General features: G+C 47.6%; 1 protein-coding gene across 13 annotated transcripts in view; it reads left to right on the top strand.

Moving 5' to 3' along the window:
* DCTN1 (dynactin subunit 1) overlaps nucleotides 1–23,893 on the top strand; it is a 134,683-nt gene that overhangs the window by 69,549 nt on the left and 41,241 nt on the right. For 7 of the 13 annotated variants that reach the window (XM_050944872.1, XM_050944876.1, XM_050944874.1 and 4 more), the window contains exons 5-6: nucleotides 6,387–6,407; nucleotides 20,626–20,643. The exons of 4 other annotated variants lie outside the window; for them this stretch is intronic. In XM_050944872.1, coding sequence (XP_050800829.1) covers nucleotides 6,387–6,407; nucleotides 20,626–20,643 — 39 coding nt within the window. Of the gene's footprint in view, nucleotides 1–6,386; nucleotides 6,408–20,625; nucleotides 20,693–23,893 lie in introns of all 13 variants that reach the window. 2 more of the 13 variants (XM_050944880.1, XM_050944870.1) reach the window with 2 other exon arrangements.

Below are 23,893 nucleotides of genomic sequence, written 5' to 3'. Positions count from 1 at the left end.
CTTGCAGGCATCTAACTTTTCTAAGTGATTTTTAACTTGTTCTTTTTTATTATATCTTCTAAACCTTTCTTCTTCCCATTAGCATTCACTATGTTAGGCATTCCCTCAGACTTCTCGGTGAAGGTTGAAACGAAGAAGTCATTCAGCATCTCTGCCATTTCCAAGTTTCCTGTTACTGTTTCTCCCTCATAGTTGTTTTTATTTGTTAGTATTTCGAGTTCTTCCTGCTTATTCCCCATGCTTCTTGCATTCATATACAGACATCTAAGATACTGATTTGATTCCCCCCCACTCCGCCCCAGTTCTGTCTTCTCTCCTTTATCCCTGCTATAACAGCCCATCTTCCCCCTCCAAATTCCGACCTTTCTCCCAGGTCTCCAGGTTCTTGACTTACCTGTGGGCTTTGGTCACCTGCCCCCCTCAAACCTAGTTTAAAGTGTGTTTCCTGAGCCAACAGAAAATTGGAGCAGAGGCATAGATGCCACGTTTTAACCCTTCGGAGACTTTGGACAGTCTGACCACACCAGTCCAAGGCTCGGTATTTATGTGGGTGCTCAGGACATTCACTGTTACATTAGCCAGGCTGCACAGGTTTTGTACATCTTCATAACACAAGCCAAACGCTCACCGCTGAGGTTGGGGAAAACTTCCCCAAGAGACAGGCTATTCCAGGGATTCTCAAACCTCAGTGCATCGCGACCGCCTTCTGACAACAAAAATTACTGCACGACCCCAAAGCTCACGGCCCAGGATGGAGGGGCCAAAGGCCAAGCCCCACTGCCCCATGAGGGCTGGGGGGCGAAGGCAAAACTTAAGCCCAAGGGCTTCAGCCCCAGGCAGTGGGCCTGTAACCGAAGCCATGTCACGCAGGTGGTGGGGCTCAGGCTTCATCTTCAGTCCTGACCTCACAAGTCTAAGCCAGCCCTGGTGACCCCACTAAAATGGGGTCACGACCCACAATTTGAGAACCACTGGGTTATTCCATGGTGGCTCACTTGGGTTTTTCTTGCACCATCCTCTGAAGAATCTGATGCTGGCCACTGTCGGAGACAGAGCGTGGGCTACATGCATCTAGTGATTCCTGCTTTATAACATGCAGTGGATATTCCTCCTCCTAAACAGGCACTGCCGCCATTGCCAGTGTTCTACGTGTTCTGCAGGGTTCTTTGGGCATCCTCTTGACTGCCACGTACTGCAGTCAGCCAGGATGCAAAACGCCCACTGATCCCCTTGGGAGCTGCATGCTCAGCTACATACAGCCTTCCTTTCATCTTCAGTACTGGAAACTGGTTTTGCAAGTTAGGGCACTGCCAGCTCGGGCTGCACTTATTACACATCTTTCCTTGCGCCCTGGGATAGCCGCTCACATGGAAGCAGTGTGGGCTAAACGCTTTGAGCTGCACTCACAGCATTTTGCTCATGAGTGGGAAAGTTGCACATGTAGCTTGGGGCGTAAGTGACACTCTGCCTGGTACCCTATAAATACTCAAGATACTTAGAATGGGGTTTGCTTTAGGACTTAATGTTAAAAATTCTGACTGCCCAGTTCTCCCCTCTGTATGCGCGTGGCAAGCCTGTGCCCAGATACTTGATAATCTGGCTTTGAGCTGACATAAAATCCTAGGCAAAGGAGCCAAAGCTCAATATTGATTGCTTTAGAGACTGCATGTTCCCCCATGCAAGGAGACTCTGCCCATTTCTTCAATGCTATGGTGCTGAGGGCCAAATGAGGACTGGGACAAAATCTTTAACAAAGCACATGCTCTAGATTTGATAAGTTACCATCGTCTGATCCAGATTTGGTATCTTACAAGCAAGTCTTGTTTTTACTAACCCTGTTCTTTGGCCAGTTATGGAGGAGCCAACATTTGCTGGCTGAAAGTACGTGGCAAGTGTCTTGCTAGGGAGTATGGCACTAGCTTAGGAAATGCTGTCAAAATCAATGTCATCTCCTCCTCCTGTGTAATGACCCTTCTGTTGGCCAAGAAAGACCAGATGTTACTCTGTAAATCTCAGAGCTACTGGGCTGTCCAAAGTGGTTGCTTGAGAGCTTCATGGCATTGTTGTCAGCAGTGTTCCCAGCCCACTGTTGGAGGCCACCTCTGCTTGTAGCCCATGGTTCTCTTTGCCTGAGAAGCCCATCTTTACTCTGAATGAAGTCTCTATGCAAGCTTTCACCACACGTTGCCACAATTGTTTTTCATCCTGAATCCAGTTTTTAGCACCTATACAAAGACACACGTTCTGTGGAGACACTGAATCATCTAAGTCCAGAAGGTTATCAGTAGAACCTTTCCCAGTAAAGTCAACCTTAAAGAATGTTCAGTATAAGAACAAATCAAGCTCATGCGAAGCAGTGGTCACTCCTACCTTGCAGTCCCAGAGGCTGTCTACACTGCAGTTGGGCTGTGAAATTCCTAGCTCAGGTTCATGTACATATGCTAGCTAGAGCCTAGGTGCGTGCTTGGGTGGCTGGCTTGGCCCATGGTGTCACAGTCACACTGCTATTTGTAGTGTGCCAGCTCAAGCTGGGAATGACACTTCCTAGCCGCATGGTAGACGTACTCTGAGTGTGAAGTGTGGCCTGTTAAGAGTGGACTATCCATTGATTAGACTCACATGTCATTAGCACAAATTCCTTAGAAATCACAATATCTGTCTCTGAGATGTGGATTTTCTGTGTTGTGGCATCTCTTCTGGCACGTTGATCTTGGCAGATAACTACTGCTTCATTGCAGTTCTCCCTTGTTAACGTGGTACCTCTTTGCTTTCTCTGCTTCTGAGAATGTGGTGCCAAGAACCAAGGTGAGATGCCCGGACTTCATAGCTTTCTCCTCATTTCTCTGCTTTGCCTATTTTGGACGTATTTCCTTCCTGTCAGGAAGGGGATGTGATGTCGGGTCCCCTTTTCTTGAAAACTGTTTCAGTAGCGAGTGTGGGTCTATGAGAAGCAAAAAGAGCAGCATCCTAGATCTGTATCCAGTTAATCCTCGATAGTCACACAAGTTACTGGGCTCAATCTGATACTAAACAACACTTACGTGGGGCTTTAGAGTAAGATGTGTTCTGTGCCCTTACAAGGCTTAGTCTTATTTAGGCAAGTCATGGGACAGCATCTCAAGAAGAGTGAGGAAGAAGGATCAGTTCCTGGAAGGAAGTGGGTTTACCAGAAGAAGAGGGGACTCGGCATTTGGGGAGTGGAGGCATGAGTGTTAGCACAAAGCCAAGCAGCATGAGTGTTAGCACAAAGCCAAGAGCATGAAGGCGATGGAACATGAGTGCAAAGTGGTGTAAAAATGCTACCGAATCAGAACAGTCCATTCTTTACATCTCCTTTGCCCAGGGGTAAATAACTCTACAAGGTGCAAGGCCGTGGAGTCAGGCCCTGAGGCATCAAAGCCAAGCCTTGCTCTCCTTCAGGCCATCTGCGGTGCTCAGCTACTTAAAGCTCCTCTACACATGGGAGAGTTTCTGATTAACTCCCTGTGTGGATGCTCTTATTCCTGAATAGGAGCATCTAAGAACATCCACACGGAGTTAATCAGGAATAGCTATTCTGCTTTAAACTCTCATCCTACCTTAATCTAAATTAACTTCCTGTGTAGACAAGCCTTTATTGATTCTGTGTGACTTCCGACGATAACCTCTCCTCTCTACCTTGGTTTCATCGTCTCTGTAATCGGAATGATACCGAAGTCCTTTTCCCATTTTTACTGCTCTGTGCTGAAGTGCATTTTACAACTTCTCTTGTCCCTTGATGATTGCAGGTTGGATTTGCAGAGCACCCTGATCATTGCTTGAGGCAATACTGCTGCTCTTCAAGAACAGCCTAGTTGTATTAGTAAAAATACTGTCTGAGAAGCCTGAGGACATCACAGAGCAGCTTTCTGCCTCTCCCAAGGACAGAGTTTTACTGCTGTTTGTTGCCTCTCTTACATTCAAGAGTTGCAGATTAACAGTATTTTGCCACTAGATGACGCTAGAGTCAAGGGAAATAATAGGCACTCTGTACTCCATTGAGCTATAAACCTACAATACACAGCATCGGAGTGTCCAGTGATCTAACGTGGCACATGACAGGAAACACAGTTTGTCTCCAGGTCCTTTGGGGACTAATTTTGCCACCCTATAGTCAAGTTACCAGCCATGTCTTTGAGATGACACCTTTAGCCAAAATAGTCGCCCTTTTCTTCAGGTCTCCCCAAGGTTAAAGGGACACGGGATAATTTAGACCTCAGATTTTTATATAAAGTGTTTACAGACAGATGTTTAAAAAAAAAAAAGACTCTGCCCTTCTATAGCAACTTTCATCCAAGGATCCTGTGTTTTACCTCCACTAACTGATCCAAAATCCCTGGGGGGTAGGTAAGGATTTCTACTCTGAACTGAGATGCAGATTGGAGAAGTGTCTGTCAACACGTGCACCCCAAGAGCACCCGACCAGTCAGTGGCAGAGCTGAGAGTGGAACCCAGGAGTTCTGTTTCCCAGTTCCAGTTTTAATCACTAGGAAACATTCCTGCTTTAATTCAAATATTGTCTTGAACACGTTGTTGGAGCGCGCTCATGAGAGCCCCAAAATGGAATGAAATGGTCTATTTCTTGATCCAAAGCCATTGCAGTGTAAACAGTAAACCAGCAGGGCAATGGACAGATGTTAACACACTGTGGTGTGCGGGTAAGACGAGGAAGGAGTTATTTCCTGACATAGGTTGCATCACTCAAATGTGTCTCTGTGCTGGGGGTGGATTTCCTGTGAATTTTATCTCCACTCCTTTCTGCTAATCCCAAGGATAAATGCTGGTAATCTGTGACTGCCTCATGGTAAACCAGCCAATTAGAAATCGGAGATTCTCAGTGCTTTGAGACTTCCCTTGGCACTTTTATAATAGCATAGAATTTGTGCCTTGTGTTGTGTCCTCATCCAAATGGAAGATAAGTAAATGCATTTATTGTTGACTCTGTTTCTGTAAAAAAGCTCCTGGTATTTGAAGGTAAGGTGAACACCACCTGTTCATTTTCCCTAAGGGCATCTGTCATCCCAGCCTCAGACTGAGAGCGCCCTGCCAGTAAGCATGCGGCTCGATAAGGCTAGAATGGCACTGCTAATCTCTGTGAAGGTGGACACAGGGCCTGGGTTAACATGGATGAAATAAGAGGCTTACACAAATGTGTAAATACGGCAGCAGTAGCCTTCTCCCTAGGCCTCACTCTGACTGCTGTGGTAACTGAAATAATGGGTGTGCTTCTGGTTTTGATATGGAGAAGTGACTCATAGTAGCATGTCTGTAGAGGTCAGTGCTACTTGGGCAAAGGAGAAAATTCTCTGTTTGTTTCTTTCTCTCTCTCTCTCTGTCTGTCAACATATTTCGACCTGGTTTGGTCGATAGATTCGTCGCAGCCAGGGCAGATCTGTCTAATGGGGAAAGTGGCATGTTCAAGCCCTCATCTTTGTATAATTTGAGGCTTAAATATTAGTCATAACACAATCATGAGCAATTGTTCATGTCCTTCTTGGTTACTGCAGGCCTGTCCAGTTTTAATTCACTCAGCTCCAGTTTTACACTGGGGAACTTGACTTGTGGATGGCAGTAAGATACAGAGAAATCACCAGGTGTAGTGCAGGCAGTGGCTGTACATGCTTCCCCACCCCACACCTGGGCAGAGGTTGCTGAACTGGGGCTCAGTTTGGAATATGAGGTTGGGGCAGACCTCGCTTCCTAGCAATCCCAGGCTTCTGGGGGCAAATGCATTGACTGACGGTATTGGAAACAAAATATTACCCAGCTCTTGTAGCTTTTGTCGTCAGTAGAATGTGAAGCCCTCACAGAGCAGGGCAGTATTCATGGCATTATCTGTTTTTTACAGGTGGGGAAACTGAGGCACAGAAGGGCAGTGACTTGCCCAAGGTACCTGGCAGGCCAGTGGCAGAGCTGGGAATAGAGCCCAGCTCCCCTGAGTCCAGTCCAGTGCTTTCTCCACTAGGCCCCACTGCCTGTCAGCTAACTAAACTGTCAAGTGCAGTCATTTGCCTTTCAAAATGTTCTTTGCTGGAACCTTGGAACCCTGAATGCCTTAGGAGCCAAAGCCTGATTAAAGCCACTCTGGGGTAAAGCCCATGAGCCTCAAGTTATCTGCTACATGCTGGCAGGTCACAGTTCACAGACTTGTTTAGGTTAATCTGGGTGCTTTCTTCCTTGCTGATTGTACATATTATTGAGGTCTGGTGACTTCAACAGAACAGATCACAGTACCTTCCTCAGGAACAGCAGGGCAAGCTGTATAACTACTCAGATCGGTAACATGCAGCTGTGTGAATGGTTCACTTCTATTGCCTGTCCAGGCAGTGTAAACTCTAACTTCTAACCTTTGTCCTCTCTTCATGCAGCGCGGAGCGAAACCTAAAAAGGTGGTGCATTTTTTGGCAATTAATCTGTACCTCGCAGAATCTCGTGGCCGCATGAAATGCTCCCAAATACATCTCGGCTCATTGTCACTCATTGCTGCTGTGCCTTCCATTGTGTGGTTGCATGTTTACTCATTGCATGTGTTCCCCTTCTCCGGTTGGCCCAGCTTGCTTACAGGATGCTAGGTAATCAGAGTCCAAATGCACTGGGGGAGGAGCATTGCTTTGTGGGAAGATGTCCTTCACCACTTCGCAGCCTGCCACGCAACCTGGTAGGGAACGTGGGTTCATAAACCAAACAATGTTATTTTTCTTGGGAGTTCTGAGAACTTTCTGCTGTTTCTTCACAGCATCAGGGTAAAGCTTTCACACCAGTGCTGGGTGTGAGTTAACTATTGTTCTTGTGAAATGTGCCCATCATATTTCTCTCTGGGTGCATGTATTGAAATTCTTGACATCAACACGCAAGAGTCGGCTTTAGAATCAAAGGCCCAGCACAAATATTGTGATCTCTAGCCCATTGCTTAGGCCGATAACGTTAACCTTGGCTTTCACATTCTGTTGCCTTGTTTCCTTCCAGCTATTGCTGTGATGGATGTAAATCTCCTGTGTAAAGCACCAACAACGTGCTCAGAACTGTGCACAATAGATGTAGGCTCGCTCCCTGCCCCTTTGTCTAAAGCAGGGGTTCTCAAACTGGGGGTCAGGACCCCTCAGAGGGTCACGAGGTTATTACATGGGGGGTCGCGAGTTGTCAGCCTCTGCCCCAAACCCTGCTTTGCCTCCAGCATTTATAATGGTGTTAAATATATTAAAAAGTGTTTGTTTTTAATTTATAAGAGAGGGTCGCACTCGGAGGATTGCTATGTGAAAGGAGTCACCAGTACAAAACTTTGAGAATCACTGGTCTAAAGGGAGAAATGAAAACAGACAGCGATTGCCCTAGATGATCAGAGGTGCTGTCACAGGGCATGGTACGGTTTTGAATCGATGGTAACAGTTTGCTAAGGGAGGTGGGTTGACACTGGAATATTTTGTGCAAAGTATCCAAAATAGACAGCCAAGAAGATAAACCCAGCAATAGGGAAAACTCAGTCTCAAAAGAGCAAAAAATTGGAATTTGGAAGCAGGTAGTGCGGCTACTGGACATTTTCTTTCTGATTTGAAGACAAGTCATCATTTTGCCTAAATGTAATACTTGTAAAAGGACAGTTTTTCCCAAGCCCCTCTTTTTCAGACACTAACTTTTCTCTCGAAAGAGCCATCTCCTTTCCACCCACCCCTGTTATATCCGGGCAGCAGCCAGGGAAAAAGAGAAGGTCAGAAAATCCCCGCAGATCTGTCTTTTGTTTCAAATTGCAGTTGTATCAAAAGGAAAGTTGTGCGGTCTCAGCGGCGCTTAGCAGTCTGGCTGGGGCGTGTTGTAACTTTGACAAGGAAACCCTGAAAACCGCCCCCCCCCCCGATACTGCTGTGATGGGCCCATTAGAAATGCACTGAGCGAGAGTAAGGAGGAGAGTGAGACAGTACCTGCTTGCTCCTGGGAGTGAGGTCATGTAGGCTGCCAATCAGTGCTGCTGTGGATCGTTCACTTCCAGTCTATGTAACCCTTCAGCACTCGGGAGGAGAGAGACTCCCAGCCCAGACCTGCGTCTGTCCCTTCCACAGAGTGAGCACAATGGAGAGCAGAGCAGGCGGAGAAGCTGTGCTCCCCTGGGAGTCTGGTGTTCTGGGCGATACTGTTCTGACCTCCTCTGTGACTCTGTCCAGTCTGACATCTCGGCATGTGTCTGAGCTTACTGAGCTGCATGCGCTTTGCCCTGTTACTTCACTCTGCTGCTCGCTCTTGTCCCTGCTGTCTGCATGCTGCTGTTACTGCCCCCCAGCTCTGGCTTTCCTGGCTCTGCATGCTCTCTCTGTTGGAAAACCTTCAGCGCGTGTGGATTTTTACTTTCCAGTTTTGCCTCACTTCATTGTGAAGCTCGCCGCTGAATTGGGTTGGTGGCAGGCTGTGCCACACATGGTGCCATCCATTCAGGGCATTAATTGTCTCATTCTAAAAGGAGTAATTCCAAGTCAAACCGATACCACAGAGCCCGTCATGCGAGTGGGGTTTCCTCCCTAACGTTGTGGGACTAACCCTGGGATGGAAACCGAGATCGGACAGGTACGTCCTAGAGCTTCCTCCAAGTGCAACAAACTGGCCTCAGCTCATTTGTAGTTTCTTCTCGCCCTGATGCTCAGTTCCATTTTAAGGGTTGAAACCATCAATCAGCTCGCCAGCTCTTTTCCTTGCATCCATTTTAGTGTCTGGGAATCAAGGTTCTGTTTGGTAGAACTCCTAATGCTTAAAGAGAAGTAACAGTAGGAGTAGGCAAATCCGTGGTGATGAGATTAGGTAGCTCTTTGCAGTGCATGATACACGTTGGACTTTAATCAGATTAAAAGCTGTTTCCTCCTGCTCTATTTTGGGTGGCAGATGGCCCCAGTCCTCTGAGATTGCTCACCCCTTAAACTGGGGCAAAGAGCAAATACAAATAATCAGCCTCTTTCGCTCTGCCTGCCAACGGGATCCCAGGTATTCAGCAGGGAGGGTGGACTAGGTCCCCTCTCGCCTCTCCATGACTTCCAGTGAGTAACACTAACTCCACCCTGGCCTCCACTGGAGTCAGTGTGACTCTTCTCGAGGGCTCCCAGTTGCCTATTTCTCTCAAGGATTGAGACTGATGCTGTTTCCACATGACACCTCAAGGAACTTCTGCTGTGCCTTTGAATCAGTTTCCTTTAAGGCCTGCATACTGGGTACCGGGGGAGACCAGGGGCTTCTTGCTGGTAACAGTGGAGCTGTGCAGTAGCACAAAGTCTTACAGAGCAATGAAGTTCATATTTCTCCCCCAAAGTATCTGCAGCTCCTGTCATTCTGCATTCATCCCGCCGGAGATGCCAAGAGCAGGCGTTGTGAATCTGCTGAGGGGAGCACAAGGTGTTTCGGCCCATGCTGCACTTGCACAAATAAAGAACACAGCTGAGTGAACAGCTCACTAGGGAGTGCCACACCGGGAGAGTGCTGAAACTACCTGCAGTGTGACAGGCCGGTGGAGAAGGGAGAGTAGCTAGCTATTTAAAGGCAGCAAGATGGCCATTCTCTCCAGTTTTGGAATGAAATTACAGCTCACACAATCCTCTGTTCGTTGCTACAGTGCTGTCTGGCACAGCAGTTACTGTGCAGAGAGCAAATCCTGCCTCAAATACCTGGGACCGTCCCCCCTCACTGAAATGTCAGCCTTGCAGTGGAATAGTAGCACGCAATAGCTGCAAAGACAGACTGACATCTGTGAGGGATTAAAGGGGCGAAAAGCCTGACCCCTTTCTGTCTGAACCCAGACCTGTAGGTATCTGCCTTGGACATATCCATAGCTCAGCCCAGAGTCATGTGTACCAGGGAGTGATGGAAAAGCCATTCATTTATGTACAGGTTGGCACAGGGCCCCCTGAGCTTGGCAGTTCAGGTTGTGGTGAGATTGGAAGCAGGGCACCAGGACCTTTTCTGCTCCCATATGCTGAGCAGCTCCGGTCAGATGTGGGTAATCAACATCGCCATTTTAGTGGGACCAGCCTCAGGCACCAGCTTTTTCTTCCTTGAGGAGACAAGGTTTTTAAGCTCTGAGATGCTCCAAGGTGCAGTTCATTTAAGGGGACTGACCCCAGTCAGTAATGGGGAGAGGTGCCTGAGGTTCCCTAAGCAACTTGGGGAATAGCAGTGGGCAGAAACAGCCAAAGATGGTTTGGTAGGCACTGCCCTACTCTGTTTTCCATGAGATACAACCTGACCTCGGCCAAAAAAGACGGATGGTGTCCTGTTCCCACACTCAGGGGTCCCAGTCTCCCCGGACAGTGCTGGAGGATTATGGGCAGCTGCATGGAACACTCAGTCTGGTGCAGTGTCCTATTGACTCAGAGATAGCCAATTGTTTGACTACACGTTCTTAATGTTCAGGACCGAATAACCAAACTTAGTCAAATGTATAAAGATAAAGCAGTACAGTGCGAGAAGGAGACGCACATACTTTCCTCCTGGGAAGCAAATTCTCACTGCGCGTTCACCTTACACAGGTGTGCTTCAAAGATGCGCATTTCAGCTACTAGTATTTACCGTGTGATTTTTATAAGTTACAAAACTTTTTACACGTCATTTTAAGTTTAACCCACTACTTTGTGCCAGCTTTGTCCTGGGAGCCTCCCTATCCTTTCTCATGTCTCCGTTTTGAATGCTGCATTCCAAGTGTTGATGAGCCAGGAAAGCACTTGCTAACTGTACTTGGTACCAAGTGTTCATGTATCTTTGCTTTGGTACATGTCCAGTTTTCGAACACTGAAGCTGACTCTAGCTTTGCAAAGCACTGTGGGATGCTTGACCCAGGTGAACAGAATTGTGGGAAGAGGGTAATACCGTCAGTTAATATTAATTCCCAGCACCCATATACATAATGTGTACTGTGTTAATACCATGCCTGTAATACCTATTAATGTGTATACTGCACCCAACGTATACGTATGGACTAACAGTACCACTCTGCCACATTTCTGCTCTCAGAACAGGGAGCTGGCTCTCAGGGACAAAAGAGACTCCTCCATTGCAGCCTCGCGCTATATAGAGAGGCAGAAGATGCTGGGTTGTTTGAAAATATAGATGAAAGAAGTCAATGGGACAGTTTAGCTGAAGGTTGGGCAGATGTGCTGCCCAGAGTTATAAATTAGCCACCGCTAGCAAGTTCGAGCTGAAAGGAGACAGGGCAGCAGTCAGGCAAACAGTTGCAATGGGCAGATTGTGGCTGGCACAGTTGTTGGAGCTGAACCTGAGGGCCTGTTCCATCTGATACTGGAAGTCTGAGGCCCTTGTGAGGGGGAGCGTAGCCAGGTAGTGCTTGGTCCATTTTACACAACAGCTGGATGGTGACAGTGAAAAACTTTGTTTCTAGGACGCGTTATTGGGAGGAGCTGATTCAGTGCTTCATCACACTGTTTGTGTCTGCCCCATAGCGGGTGGCTGGGATCCAGTTTGTTCCCTGCCGTTATTGTAGCCTAGCTTTAGAATTCTCTGTGTGCAGAATCTACCCGAGCTTCATACTGTGACCCATAGAAGCAGCTTCATTGCGTGCACCAGAGACCATTCAGCTATCAGCATAACATTCAGTGCTCTGGGACTCGTTTTTAAGGGTTGTATTCGGAGCCCAAGTACAAAAGATTATAACAAGCAGGGCTCCCTCGTCTCTCATGCATTCAGCAGCAGCTGCTACTTTGTCCATCTCTTGTTTCGTCTCTTGTTCCACTTCTTCTGGCAACGTCCACTCCCAGGGGCCTCTCTTGGGAGTTAGTGTACTGTACTAACGGCTCCGTTTCTTGAGCAGATGCACCTGTTCTGTCCTTGAGAGAGACCAAGTGCATGTCTGCTTACGGCTGGCCAGAGTTTTGGTTTTCTTTAAAGACAATGGAACGACCCAAGCCCGATTTAATGTTTTAAATGAAAGAAGAATCAGATGATCCTCTTGAAGTGTGTGTTTCTCGTCTGGATTGCAGGGTGGACATGTCAATCTTCCTGAGCCTTTTTGTGGGAGGGGGGCAGAGTGGATCCTGTGCACTTGGGAACTCTTCTTTTACAGGGAATTCTTCACTTAGCGGGAAATATTTCTCTCGCCCAGCCAGTAAGCTGTGATGACCACGTGTAATTTCTCGAAGGAATGAGCACTGTTACTTACTGGCAATATCTTCGGTGTGGGATCATGACTATTTCAGTATCAATGGGGGTGAAAGCTGCTGAATTCCATAGGAGCAGTAGATGGTGGAACAAGCCGGTCGTTGCTGTTTTTTGTTGCAAGTGTGTACTGGAGTTCTCGCTTACACGGGCCATTCGAGTGTCGGCCTGGCGGCAGCTCCTTCATTAAAGACCCAGAAGTGAAGCAGCCCTTGGGCTCGCTGCCCACAGGAGCTGGGAAGAGCTAAATGTCTTGGTTTGTGTACTGGTGCCACGAGCCCTTTATTGCTTCCTCTGACCATGAAATCAGTCACTTTTCAATGCGCCATCCATCCAGCTCAGAGAGCGCTTGTTTACTGGACGGTGTTGATCAGCTTTCTCACCTTTTTCATTTTGAATTGTTCCATTTAAGAACCGGTATGTTTTCTCCTCTGTAGCTTTACCTAGTTAGTAATTGTCTCAGGACTAATGCACTTGTAAAAGATGCTGCCAGTGCCCCATTGACACAGACACTACTTTGGACAGAGGCAGGTATCTTCCAGCTTTCTAAAATCAGGCACCAGCATTAGAAAAGACGTTGAATCATTCGATGGCCTGTTGGCTCTTTCTGTTTCTCATAGGATCCCTGATTCTCTTAAATAAAAAAAAAAAAACCCTGTCAGCTTTTGGGTGACTCAGTGAACGCTGTGCTGTGCACACTGCCAAGTAAGGGGCATACTGCAAGCAGCTCTCGGTTGCCTTTGGCTAGTAGACAGACCTTATTCCAGAGGAGTGTTGGGCGCTGTTTGGGTAAAATTGCAAATTAAAGCTATTATCCAAACTGAGAACATGGCAATGTGCTAATGTAAATAGAGATTCTCTGGAGCTGTTAGTGCCTTCAAAGTCCATTCCAGAAGTCTTCCTCTGTGGGCTTGCATACGCTTCAAATGCTACAGTGGCATGGCTGTGCTGCTCCAGCTGCAGGGCTGTAGTACTGTCTACGCCATCGGCGTAGGGAGTCTACCTCCCTGAGAGCCGGAAACTAGATGGATGGAAGAATTCTGCCATTGACCAAGTGCTGTCTACACGGGGACCTAGGTTGGCTTAACTACACCATGCAGGAGGGTGGATTTTTCACACCCCTGGCCAATGTAGTTAAACCAACTTAATTTTCTAGTGTAAACCAGGCCTGCATGCGGCCAGTGTATAGCAGACAATAGTCTTCACTGAAATACACACACATTGCACAGTGTACATCTAGATTCCACTAAACTCTGCCAGTGGCACGGTCCCAGGAATGCCATTTAGAAAACAAGGTAGCTGTAGCTGTGTCGGTCTCAGGATATCAGAGACACACGGCGGGGGAGGGAATATCTTCTATTGGACTGACTTCCGTTGGTGAGAGAGACGAGCTTTTGAGCTACACTGAGCTGTTCCTCGGGTCTGGGAAACGTACTCGGTGTGTCAAACTTGAACGCTGGTGTGTGTTATCTGGGTTCCCCATGCCCTTGTACAGACTGATTGGTGTGGGTAGAATTGCACAGTAAAGGCAGTATGTTCTGCTAAACTGTCTGGGTAAAAGGTGAGTGAAAGGTTCATAAATAAACCCCTGTGGAAACTTCATCATTCCTGGCTGTGGCTGGATCTAAGAGCACTCACAGAAAGGTGGAGAGAGACTTGCACTTAGACATGGACTGTGGCTCTGGCTCAGCTCGCACGATCCAGTTCTGGGTATCCAGTCTTGGGTTGACCCTTCCTTTGTCAAAAATTGTGATGTCTGTTTCAGTTCTCTGCCTCTTAAACACTCCGGCGCACCCTACTCTTCAGGGCCCCCATGAAGCGCTGGGCTCTTGGGGTGGGGGCTCCTTTCCATAGCACTGTGAAGGCCTTGACTCTGTGAAATCCTCTCTCTTGAATAATTTGTGCAGCTCTGTTATTGCTGTGCATCAGTGTCGCAGTTCTTGGGGGTTTTTCTCAGTGCTCCTTTCTGTTGCTCTGCTGCTTCAGTGGATTTTTTGTTGGTTGGTTGGTTGTTCATCCTTTAAGCAGATGGCTAAAACAGGTCCCACCCCTGGGAACTGGAGTTTAAGTCTGTGGTGTCTGGGTTGATTTGGATTCAGCTTCCCATTAGGTTCAGCAGATCTGCTTTGTCAGATGTCTGAGGGCCCTGCTGCTCATATTGATGTACTGAGCTGCAGTTTCTCTGACATGGCTCTGCTGAGACCTCCCATGTTTGATATTGCCCGGAGGCATGGCCAGCTGTCATCAGATGTGCATCTGCTGAAGCCCGACTCCAGGCAGCTCCAAACTGAAGAATTCAAGAGCTCTGACTACAGTGCATGATGGATGAGAGCCTGATCCGTCAGGTTAATCCCAGAGACAGAAGTGCCACATTTAACATGCAGCTCAGAGGATCCTGCATTGAGATGTGTGCTGGGAGTTGGCTTTGTTGGCTTAACGTGGCCAACAAAATTTAGTTGCAGAGACCTTCAGAACCACCTGCTCCAAGGGTTTTGGTGCCAGCTGGGGTAGCCGCTGCTGTGTTGCCTCTGGCAGTTGACCCTTCCTGACCCACCCTGGAGTGTCAATAAGCAGAGAGATTTTCTTGAGGACTGTTACTACCTTTTGGACACTGAGGACACGCAGGATTTGCTAAAGGTCAAGTACATATCCACAGCCGCATACAAGTGATTCTGATCTGGAGACTCCGACCTTCTTGCCACGTTAAAGCAGCTTGCGAGAACCACTGGATTGAGTTAATTCTTTTTGGTCCACTCAGGGAATTCTTAAGGGCCAGAGTAGCCTTCCCATAGAACTGCTCTTGCCTTTGTAGCCTATTCTTGATGAGTAGTTGAAAGTGTGGAGGACGCCTCTCTCCTCGTCCCAGGGAGTAGAATATCTTATGCCGGGGATGCTGCCATCTACATCTCCCCCCGTCTTTCCTGCATAAGAACGTAGTGGTTGGGGTAGCACTGCCCATGGGTAAGATTGGCCAAACTTTAAAGGGCCTGCATCCCAGAGCCCTGACTTGTAGTACTGCTGGGATTTGTGAGTTGCTTCTTTACAGGTTCAGGACTACCAGGTTCCGTAGCAAAAGGCAGGTCTAGCTATGGAACAGAGCTTTCACCACCACCAGATAAATACGTGCTTTTAACATAAAGGCATTGGCATGGCCAGCATCAAGTATGTGATGCTGTTGATGTAGTGTGGAGAGCTGCTGTGTCAAGGTGGATGCCCAGATCTCTGGTTTTTATCCAGATTCCACAGAGATCCAGAAAAGCTCAAGTACCTTCAGCGTGTTGAAGAGACCCTGTCTGGAAATCATCCAGAGACCACTTTATGGAAGGTGATGCTGACTGAATTCGCCTGATGTTTCCTTGCTCCTCCACCTCCTGCTGGGGGAAGTGGAAAGGAACCTGCCCATAAAGCATCACCTTCTTTTACTGAATGTAGAGATGCCTCTTATCCACCCTGCAACAGCAGGAACAGAAAGGTCCTAAGCCACTGGCTAACTGATTGGCATTTGCAGTGGGCTCCCACGTTCCATTAGCCCATGCGATGTAGCATTGCTGAAGGTTCTGACCCCTGCACCAGGAAGTATGGGTAAGTAGCCTGATGGATGTGCACTTGGCCACCTGCCAGAAGCCAGATGGCTGTATCTAAATTACGCAGAACAGATGACTACAGAGAAGCAGCCTACGGAAACCATAAGCCCAATCCTGCAATACCACATCTTGAGCTGAGTACGTAGCCGTGTTACGTCCTGGGATCTCTAACTTGTGTCTGCTCTCCATATTATGATGATGCTGTAGGCAGCTAGTATGGCTTCTGTGCTTGAAGACATCCATTATCTATAATGCTGCTAGAGGAAAATGTCTTGAATAATTAAATAGAAATCCCGTCTTGTTGCTAAGGTGTTCTCGCTCTGTAAATTGTTGCCAGAAAACAGATTTCTAAAATTAAATGGTCCTGTTCTGTGTGCATCTAATCCATCTTGGAACCAAGGCCTGCTCCTTTGCGAGAAGCCGACAAGCTGCTCCTCTGCTCTGTCATCTCTATTTAGGCCACGTGCTACAGATTCTACCAATGAATAAAGTCCAAGTCCCCGAAGGACCTGTCTGTGCTCTCCATTGTCACTCGTCAGGGGTTTTAGGCGTTGCAGCTGCTCCCCAAGAGGAAGACACAGTCTCTGGCCTGGCAATTTAGTGTTTCAGATGTAAATTGGTGCTTAGCAGCAAAATGGTGGCACAACATAGGCCTGCATTGTTAAAATGCTCTCCGTTTTCTGTACCTCCAACTTTAACCGGCTCTGTGTCGTTTATTTCCTTCCCAGGACTTGCACGGCAAGGAATGTGGACAGAGCAAGACGGAATCTGGTCCATAGTGCTTTCAGTGAAGAATTCAGTTTGAGACTGACCGTGCTGTGGGCTTTACCTGTACTTTACTGTCCAAAAGAGATTCACAGTTGCCCTGTTCAGTGTCAGCTGGGCAGATGTTAACAAGGAAGTGGGCTTTCTCCCCTGTTGATAGGAGCAGTATTCAGCAATCCATCTCTTTAAACCCAAACGAACTGGGGCTGTGATAGGTGAGCAGCCTGTTATGCTGATCTCCTATTGTCCTAAATCAGTTTTCTTAATGTGTAACACACCCAGAATTGGCTTTCTTTTCCCACCAGTTGTCTTCAGCCTCTGGCCTGCAGACCCTTGGGAGTCCGCAGACTACACCTAAGATTTTCAAAGGGCGCCGGTTGAGAACTAGCTTTAGGCTATTGAACGTTTCTGTAGCTGAACCCAGTGGTTTGGTAGTGCTTTTAAATCAACACACACATTTCTGATCAAGTCCAGTTAATTTAATTAAAAGATGGGCTGATTGGGGGCCATTTCAGTTTTTGGCCATATATATGTTGGTCTGTTCAAATAACCTTTCTCATTCTGTCAGCTTCTAAGATACTTCAGAGCTTGATAGGCCAGGGAAGGAGCTTGGAAATGGTGGTTTTAATGCTAAATATATGAATAATTTTCAGAGAAAATGTTTTCTCTTTTTACATATCAACAAAATTATGAATAAGACCTTGAAATCTGAATGTTGGAGATCCTGAAAAATGGTATGGTAGGAACATCCATCCAGATGTCGAGTTCATGGTGGCATATGGGCTCACTGAACTGTGAATCAAGAGTTTGTGGTGTTACCCATCAGCGCCTCTTCCTTGACCCTGTATTATTGGGGGACGAGGCAGAGAAGGTCAGGGGGAACTTTTAATGTAATTTTAAAAAATCTTTTATCAAGGATGTCAGCAGCGAACCCTCTCTTATTTCAAGGGACTCTGTCAAGGTGAGTTTAGCCCCAGTTTGATACCTGTTCTATTGAATCCTTCTGATTCCACCAACATTTTTACTCCTCAAAATTAATTATAGTAAATGCTGGATAGTAAAAGCTCTTACTTCAGGTTAAGGGGGTAAGAGCCCCCCTTTTGCTGATACTGTTGGAATTGTGTTTTCCATGTGTGGCTCTTATTTGTAAGTATAGTTCCCATCTGGTGCTGGGGAATCTCTTGGGCTAGTGGATGGAAGCACAGATTTATTCACATCCGGGGACTCCTTAGAGCAGGGTGGGGGATCTTAGCTCATTCACTACCTGATTTTGAAACCAATATTTTGACACCTGAGGACATTACCAGTCGTCCTGGCATCCCATTAGAAACACCTAATTTAGGCTGTTTTCTTTCTAAAATCTATTTTTCCTTCCACCCTCTCCAAAATGTGTCGTCTCCCCCCAAATATTTTTGTTTGCCCTCAAACGTCTCATACTTGGTCTCTGGTCCAGAGGAGGAGAACTTCACACATTCCTGAAGTGATTGACCAACCCATGTTTTGTTATGAGATGTGAAAAAAAAAGTTGGTTTCAGTTTTAGAAACCCTTTCTGCTACCCCTATCCGTGGAACCTCGGTCTAGAGCTCGCTAGTCCTACGTGAGAGCTCCTGTGGATGCATTGGACAAAGTTGACTTTCCCGGTTTAACAAGTGATTTAGGGTCAATAATTCCCAGACACATGACATCAGTAAGGGGTCCAGGGCTAAGAATATTTCCTTTTTTTAAAAAAAAAAGTGCCTAAGCCCTTCTTCTGTAGAATGTTCTGATTTTACAAACTAGGGTTTGTAGCTTTCTTGTAAATCAGGGAATTCCTAGCTAATGTGCCAGCGCTGGCACCGCTGCCCTACTTTCCTCCCCATCTCCTCCCATAGGCCAGACACCCTCTTCTTTCACCCTTCTCCCATCACTATTTCCTGGTTTGGCCCTTTCACCCTCCCTGCATGAATGAGAGACTGTTCTCTCCAGATACAGCCTAGAGACCCCCTTAGCCCGCATACCCAGCCTGCAAGCTGGTTAGGGGAGGCAGTTGTGGCCCAGCCCCCACTTCCTATCCGTTCCCCCTAGACTCCTGCCCCATCCAACCCCTTCTCCCCCCGGTCCCTGACATCACCTCTGTGACCCCTGCTCCATCCATGCACCCCACTCCCTGTACCCCGACTGCCCCCAGACCCCCGCTGCCCCATCCAACGCCTCCTCTCATTCCTGACAGCCCTCCCAGGACCCCTGCCTCATCCAACCCCCTGTTCCGACCTCGACCCTTATCCACACCCCTGACCACCACCCTGAACTCCCCTGCCCTTTATCCAAACCCCCCACTCCCTGCCCCCTTACCGCGCTGCCTAGAGCACTGGTGGCTGGCAGCACTACAGCCCCGCCGCCTGGCTGGATCCAGCCACATCGCCGCCACCACCACGCAGCACAGAGATTGGGTCAGGCCAGGCTCTGCAGCTGCACTGCCCAGAGCATCGCAGCGGGGCGAGCCAGCTGAGGCTGTGGGAGAGGGAGGACAGCAGGGGAAGGGCCGGGAGCAGCCTCCCGGGCCAGGAGCTCAGGGGCCGGGCAGGGCAGTGCCGTGGACCGGATGTGGCCCGTAGTTTGCCCACCTCTGTTCTAGAGCATTAGTGAGGGTTTTGCATGAGTTGTAAGGAAATATGTTCTGGCCTCTCTACAGGTGGTAGCCTGGGAATGATAGAAAACTTTAAAGGTGTTAAATTTGAGGTTTAAACTTCTCAGTGCACTGAAGCCAGGTTGTCAGTGCTCAGAAATGTCTGCTTAACCGCAGTGTCTCCTGGTTATGGTGGAACATGTCCTCCTGCCCAGGCAGTTGGCCCTTTGGGGCGAGCTCTCAAGGCTGGTCTCTGATTTGGGTTTCACTGTGGCTTTCTTTTTGGCACGCAACTATTCAATTGAATAAACTTAAAAAAACCAAAACTTCTTTGCTGTTGTATTTCCTGTGTGCTTGTGAAGCTGGGTGTCTGTGGGAGAGAGAATGAATGGGGGAGTTGGGAATACAGGAGCAGTATTGGGTGGTGAACTCCAAATATTATAAGGTGGCTTGTGTGTGTTTGAAATTGCAGAAACTAACAAACTTGGCCCTTGAACTGGTTCATTAGGCCAGGGGTCAGCAACCTTTCAGATGTGCCGTGCCGAGTCTTCATTTATTCACTCTAATTGAAGGTTTCGTGTGTCAGTCATACATTTTAACTTTTTAGAAGGTCTCTTTCCATAAGCCTATAATATATAACTAAACTATTGTTGTATGTAAAGTAAATAAGGTTTTTAAAATGTTTAAGAAGCTTTTAAAATGTTTAAAATTAAATTAAAATGCAGAGCCCCCCAGACTGGTGGCCAGGACCCAGGCAGTGTGAGTGCCACTGAAAATCAGCTCGCGCGCTGCCTTCGGCATGCTTGCCATAGGTTGCCTACCCCTGCATTAGGCTCTGGTAGATCCAGGGGTTGGTGTGTAGACTGCTCCCAATAGGCAGGGAGGCTGGACTGTATCGTGTGAAGAGATTTGCAAGGGTTCTGCGTGCATGCGTAGATGCTGAGCTGGGCCCATTATGGCTGGAGGAGGGATGAAGAAATGTTCTAATTAGCCAGTGAGACAGCTGAGCCTAAAGTGTTGCTAGGTTACAGAGGAGCACTTTCGTCCCTGTGCATCCCTCCTCCCTGTGGAAGGAAAGCATCAGCTCAATCCCTGGTGCTGTGCCTGGATCCAAGGGCTGCCGAAGAACTTGGAGAGGGGAGGGAAAAATCCATAAGTGATGATGTAATGAGGAGCCCGGGGCGGTGGTTGGAGAGGCCAGCGGAGAAAGGAAGTGTGGCCCGTGGCTCCAGCTGCTAGGATGGACCCGCACTCCAGCGCACTAGAGTCTTGCTAATTAACGGCGTCCATAGCAGTCTGGGTTTCGGGAAGCAGTTGCTGGATTATCAGGGTCAATGGATGGCAGATGAAAAGGAAAAGCTGCAGCCATTTGCAAGTGCTCCTGGGCAGACTGCGCTTGAGAGAGACTGTCTACAGAGAGCTGCATTGTTGTGATTGAATGTTCTAACGTTCTCTTTCTCTGCTCCCTTTCTCTTTCTCTCTCTTCGTCTGTCTTTTCTGCAATGATGAGGCAGGCCCCAACAACACGGAAGGTACAATCTGCTGTATCCCCTGATCATTTCTAACGCTGCTTCCAAACAGGTTTTGTTTTGCTCCTTTTTTTTTTTTTTTTTTTGGTATGTTACGACTGCAGAGCTTTAATTTTGAGTTTCCAACTCAGTTTTGAGGTGTCTCTGGGGAGACAAGCCGGGCGGGTGGGTGCGTAATGACAAAATGAGGCAATTGAATTTCATTTGTAGTCTTTCTTTTGAGTTTGTTTCAAGTCCTTTTCCCATTTCACCTGACAGCCTGGTGTTTGTATTGCATGCAGTGCCTCTGCAGCCCACATCAGAGGACAGGGGTTTCGCGTTACCACTGCTGCTGGAGGAGATTGCTGCTTGCTGTATAAAAGTTGCATGCTGATAATAGTTTTTATTTCTCCTCTCTGGCGGTGCTGCCTAATGGACTCTTTTGTTTCTTATTTTTTGCCTGTGTTAAGAATTTCAAATTACTGTTACGTGGCTTTCCTGTGTCGAGCTGATATTTTTCTGTAGGTTACAGTACAGACTCAGATTTTTGTTCTCTGGGTGTCCTGATGTTTGTTTTTGAGCATAATCAGGATCTCTGAGTTTTAAGTTCTAACGAGCAATTAGTGAGGATTTGTACCTGATCTGCTAGAAATAAGCTAACAATACAAATAGCCCGAAAGCAAATGTGCACCTTTCCCTGCCACTTCAGCTGTTTTGCCTGCAGCAGCCAGAAGGTGTTTTCTTAATTCTATTCCAGTAAATGCACCTTGTGTATGGATCTGGGATCTGAAGCTGACCAAAGGGAGTGACACACTTTCCTGTATGGTGATTTTTTTTAAAAACTCCTTTAAAATCCCCTTCCAAAAGAAAAGTTTTGCAAATGCTAATTCTGTATCACTCTTGGGAGCAGAAAGATAATGGAGCTGTGGCCAAGTCTGGAAACCACGCTCCATATACATCAGTTTCTGGTGATTTGATGGCTGTAGGGCCAGCCTGCATTTCTTCCAGGGAAGTTTTAAAGTCTGCCGTCGTTACCTGAGTTAATATAGGGAAACTGCACATAAAACTTCTCTTCCTGGTAGGATTTTTTTCTCTTATGATTGCTCTGTATTTGGCTACTTCTGAGAGAGCGAGCAAGCCCATCATGCACTAGGTCTCTCGGATTCTTGAAGGTGCAATGTAGAGCTTCCTGTTGTGAGGTACAGCTCGCAACAATGCCCAGAACATGTGACTGTCAAGAATAACCAGCTCGAGAGGAAGCCGTGTAATTATGTTAATGGAGAGCTATGCAGGTAGTAACAGTGATTCCTGCAGGTTTATTCAACTGCTGAGCATCCTCTGGAGAAGACTTGAGTAATGGACTCAGGCGCTGCCGTCTTGAAGTAAAGCGTTTGTGTTCCTAGGATACCTGTCTTCAGCACCTGCCAGCTCCTATAATGTGCAAGCAGGGCTCACCCATTGGGGCTGGAAACGCTCACACGAGCTATAGGAGTAGCCTGTGTGGAAACATGCCGTTAAAAGGAGCGTGTGCTCCCATCCTGCACTCAGTGTGGAACCCAAGAGTTCCAGCTGTATGCGGCTCCTGTGGTTCCGGGGCACTGGGCCTGGGATCACTTACCAGGAGCCCGCTGACCACACCTAGAGGTCTTAGAGTCGTGCAGCTGCCCTCATGCTCAATGCACTGCTGCAGTGCACACCTACCTAGAGCACTGCTATCTTGATCCAAATTGAGACCATTCTACTCCAGACAGAATGGGGTAGGTTGGGGCCAGAAGGGCCTGGGGGCTGCACCTTTATATTGAAGAGGAAGTGGTCAGGGCAAGGCTGACTTCCTAGGCCGTGCTTTGCTCTTCCAGATGTTGGTAGCTAGCAGGTGGCTTTCCTGATTTCTGCGTGCTGGCAGCGAAGCTTTCCCAGCCGGTGTGTTTCTATTTTGGGTCCCAGATACTTCTCTTCCTACTCAATGTGGAGCTTGTGGAGGAACAAAGGTTACAGAATGGCATCAAATATTTATTTGCATTATGCAGCACAGTTCAGAACCACTGATTGATGAAATATTCATGGCTGGAATACTTGATACAGAGCTTTCTGAGCTCTTAAGCTGTCCCAAAGTTCTTCATTAGGCTGTAACTGGTAAAGTTGGTAGCCCTGTTCTTCTGGAACCTCAAAGAGCTCAGGTATGAGACATAGCTGTAGGACAGAGGTTCTCAAACATTTTCATAGCAGTGGGTCGCTTCTTACTAGAGTACCAGCACCTCTTCTGTTCGTGGTCCTGCAGCCCACCTCCCCTTCCACTGGCAATCATACCACTTCCCTGAGGTACCTGCAGCTCATGGAAAATGAGTATTGGGAATGTACGGAATATATTTCCAGCTGTATATTAGAGGGCTTTATTGGCTGGAAACGAGCTAGCACCTGTAACTAGCTGGCTCTCTTCAGGCAACCAGCAAGTGCTTCCTAGACCCTGAGGATGTGTCTGCACGGCAACTTGGAACAAGCCTCCTAGCCTGGAGAGAGTCTCACCCTAGTGCGTTAGAATTAGCAGCCTGGCTGTTGCAGGTGGGGCTGGAGCTTGGGCTCTCGGCCTAAGGAGCTGAGTGTGCCTGAGAGCCTGAGCTGCAGCCCGACCTCTGCTCATGTTCGCATGCTAGCTCTAGTCCCACTGGCGTGAGTCTTCCTGCCTGGGCTGCGGTGTGGACATACCCTGGGGCTTTGGAACACCTGTCAAAGGGAGGGAAGTTTTTGATTGTATTTTTATAACATTCATTAGAAGAATTGAGCAATGTTATACAGGACACACACACAGAGCAGGTCTGCCTAGGCAGCGTCAAGACCAGTCTGTTCTACACCCTGATGAGATCAGTGAACCATTGTTATGACCTTCATTTAGAAATGAGCCCTTCCCCCAGTGAATCTTGTAGCTGACACCTCGGGCTGTATCATCTTTACAAAGCGAATTTGCTGGGCTGGGACCAAACTGATCACCTTCCACCCTTAATCTAGGCCTAATAACCCAGGGGAACAGCACAAAGATTAAAAATGCTATTGCCCGCTCCTTAGTTGTTTTTCCTTTAATGGGAATGGCAGGGTAACTATAGTTAGAGCTGCCAGGAGGCAGGTTTTGTTAGGATTCTGTATGGTTTAATCTAGGAAAGATGCCCTCAACTTCCTTCATGCCCCAGAAGTGACCATTTCAAGATTGGTTATCTGAGATACTGGTGTATCTTTCAGGGGGCTTCATTAACACCCTCAGGGATACTTATCGTTAGTATAA

Source organism: Gopherus flavomarginatus, chromosome 3 (assembly GCF_025201925.1).
Source record: "Gopherus flavomarginatus isolate rGopFla2 chromosome 3, rGopFla2.mat.asm, whole genome shotgun sequence".
Classification (NCBI taxonomy): Eukaryota; Metazoa; Chordata; order Testudines; family Testudinidae; genus Gopherus; species Gopherus flavomarginatus.
Note: the sequence above shows the minus strand (reverse complement) of the source record. Positions and strands in the feature narration are given on the sequence as shown.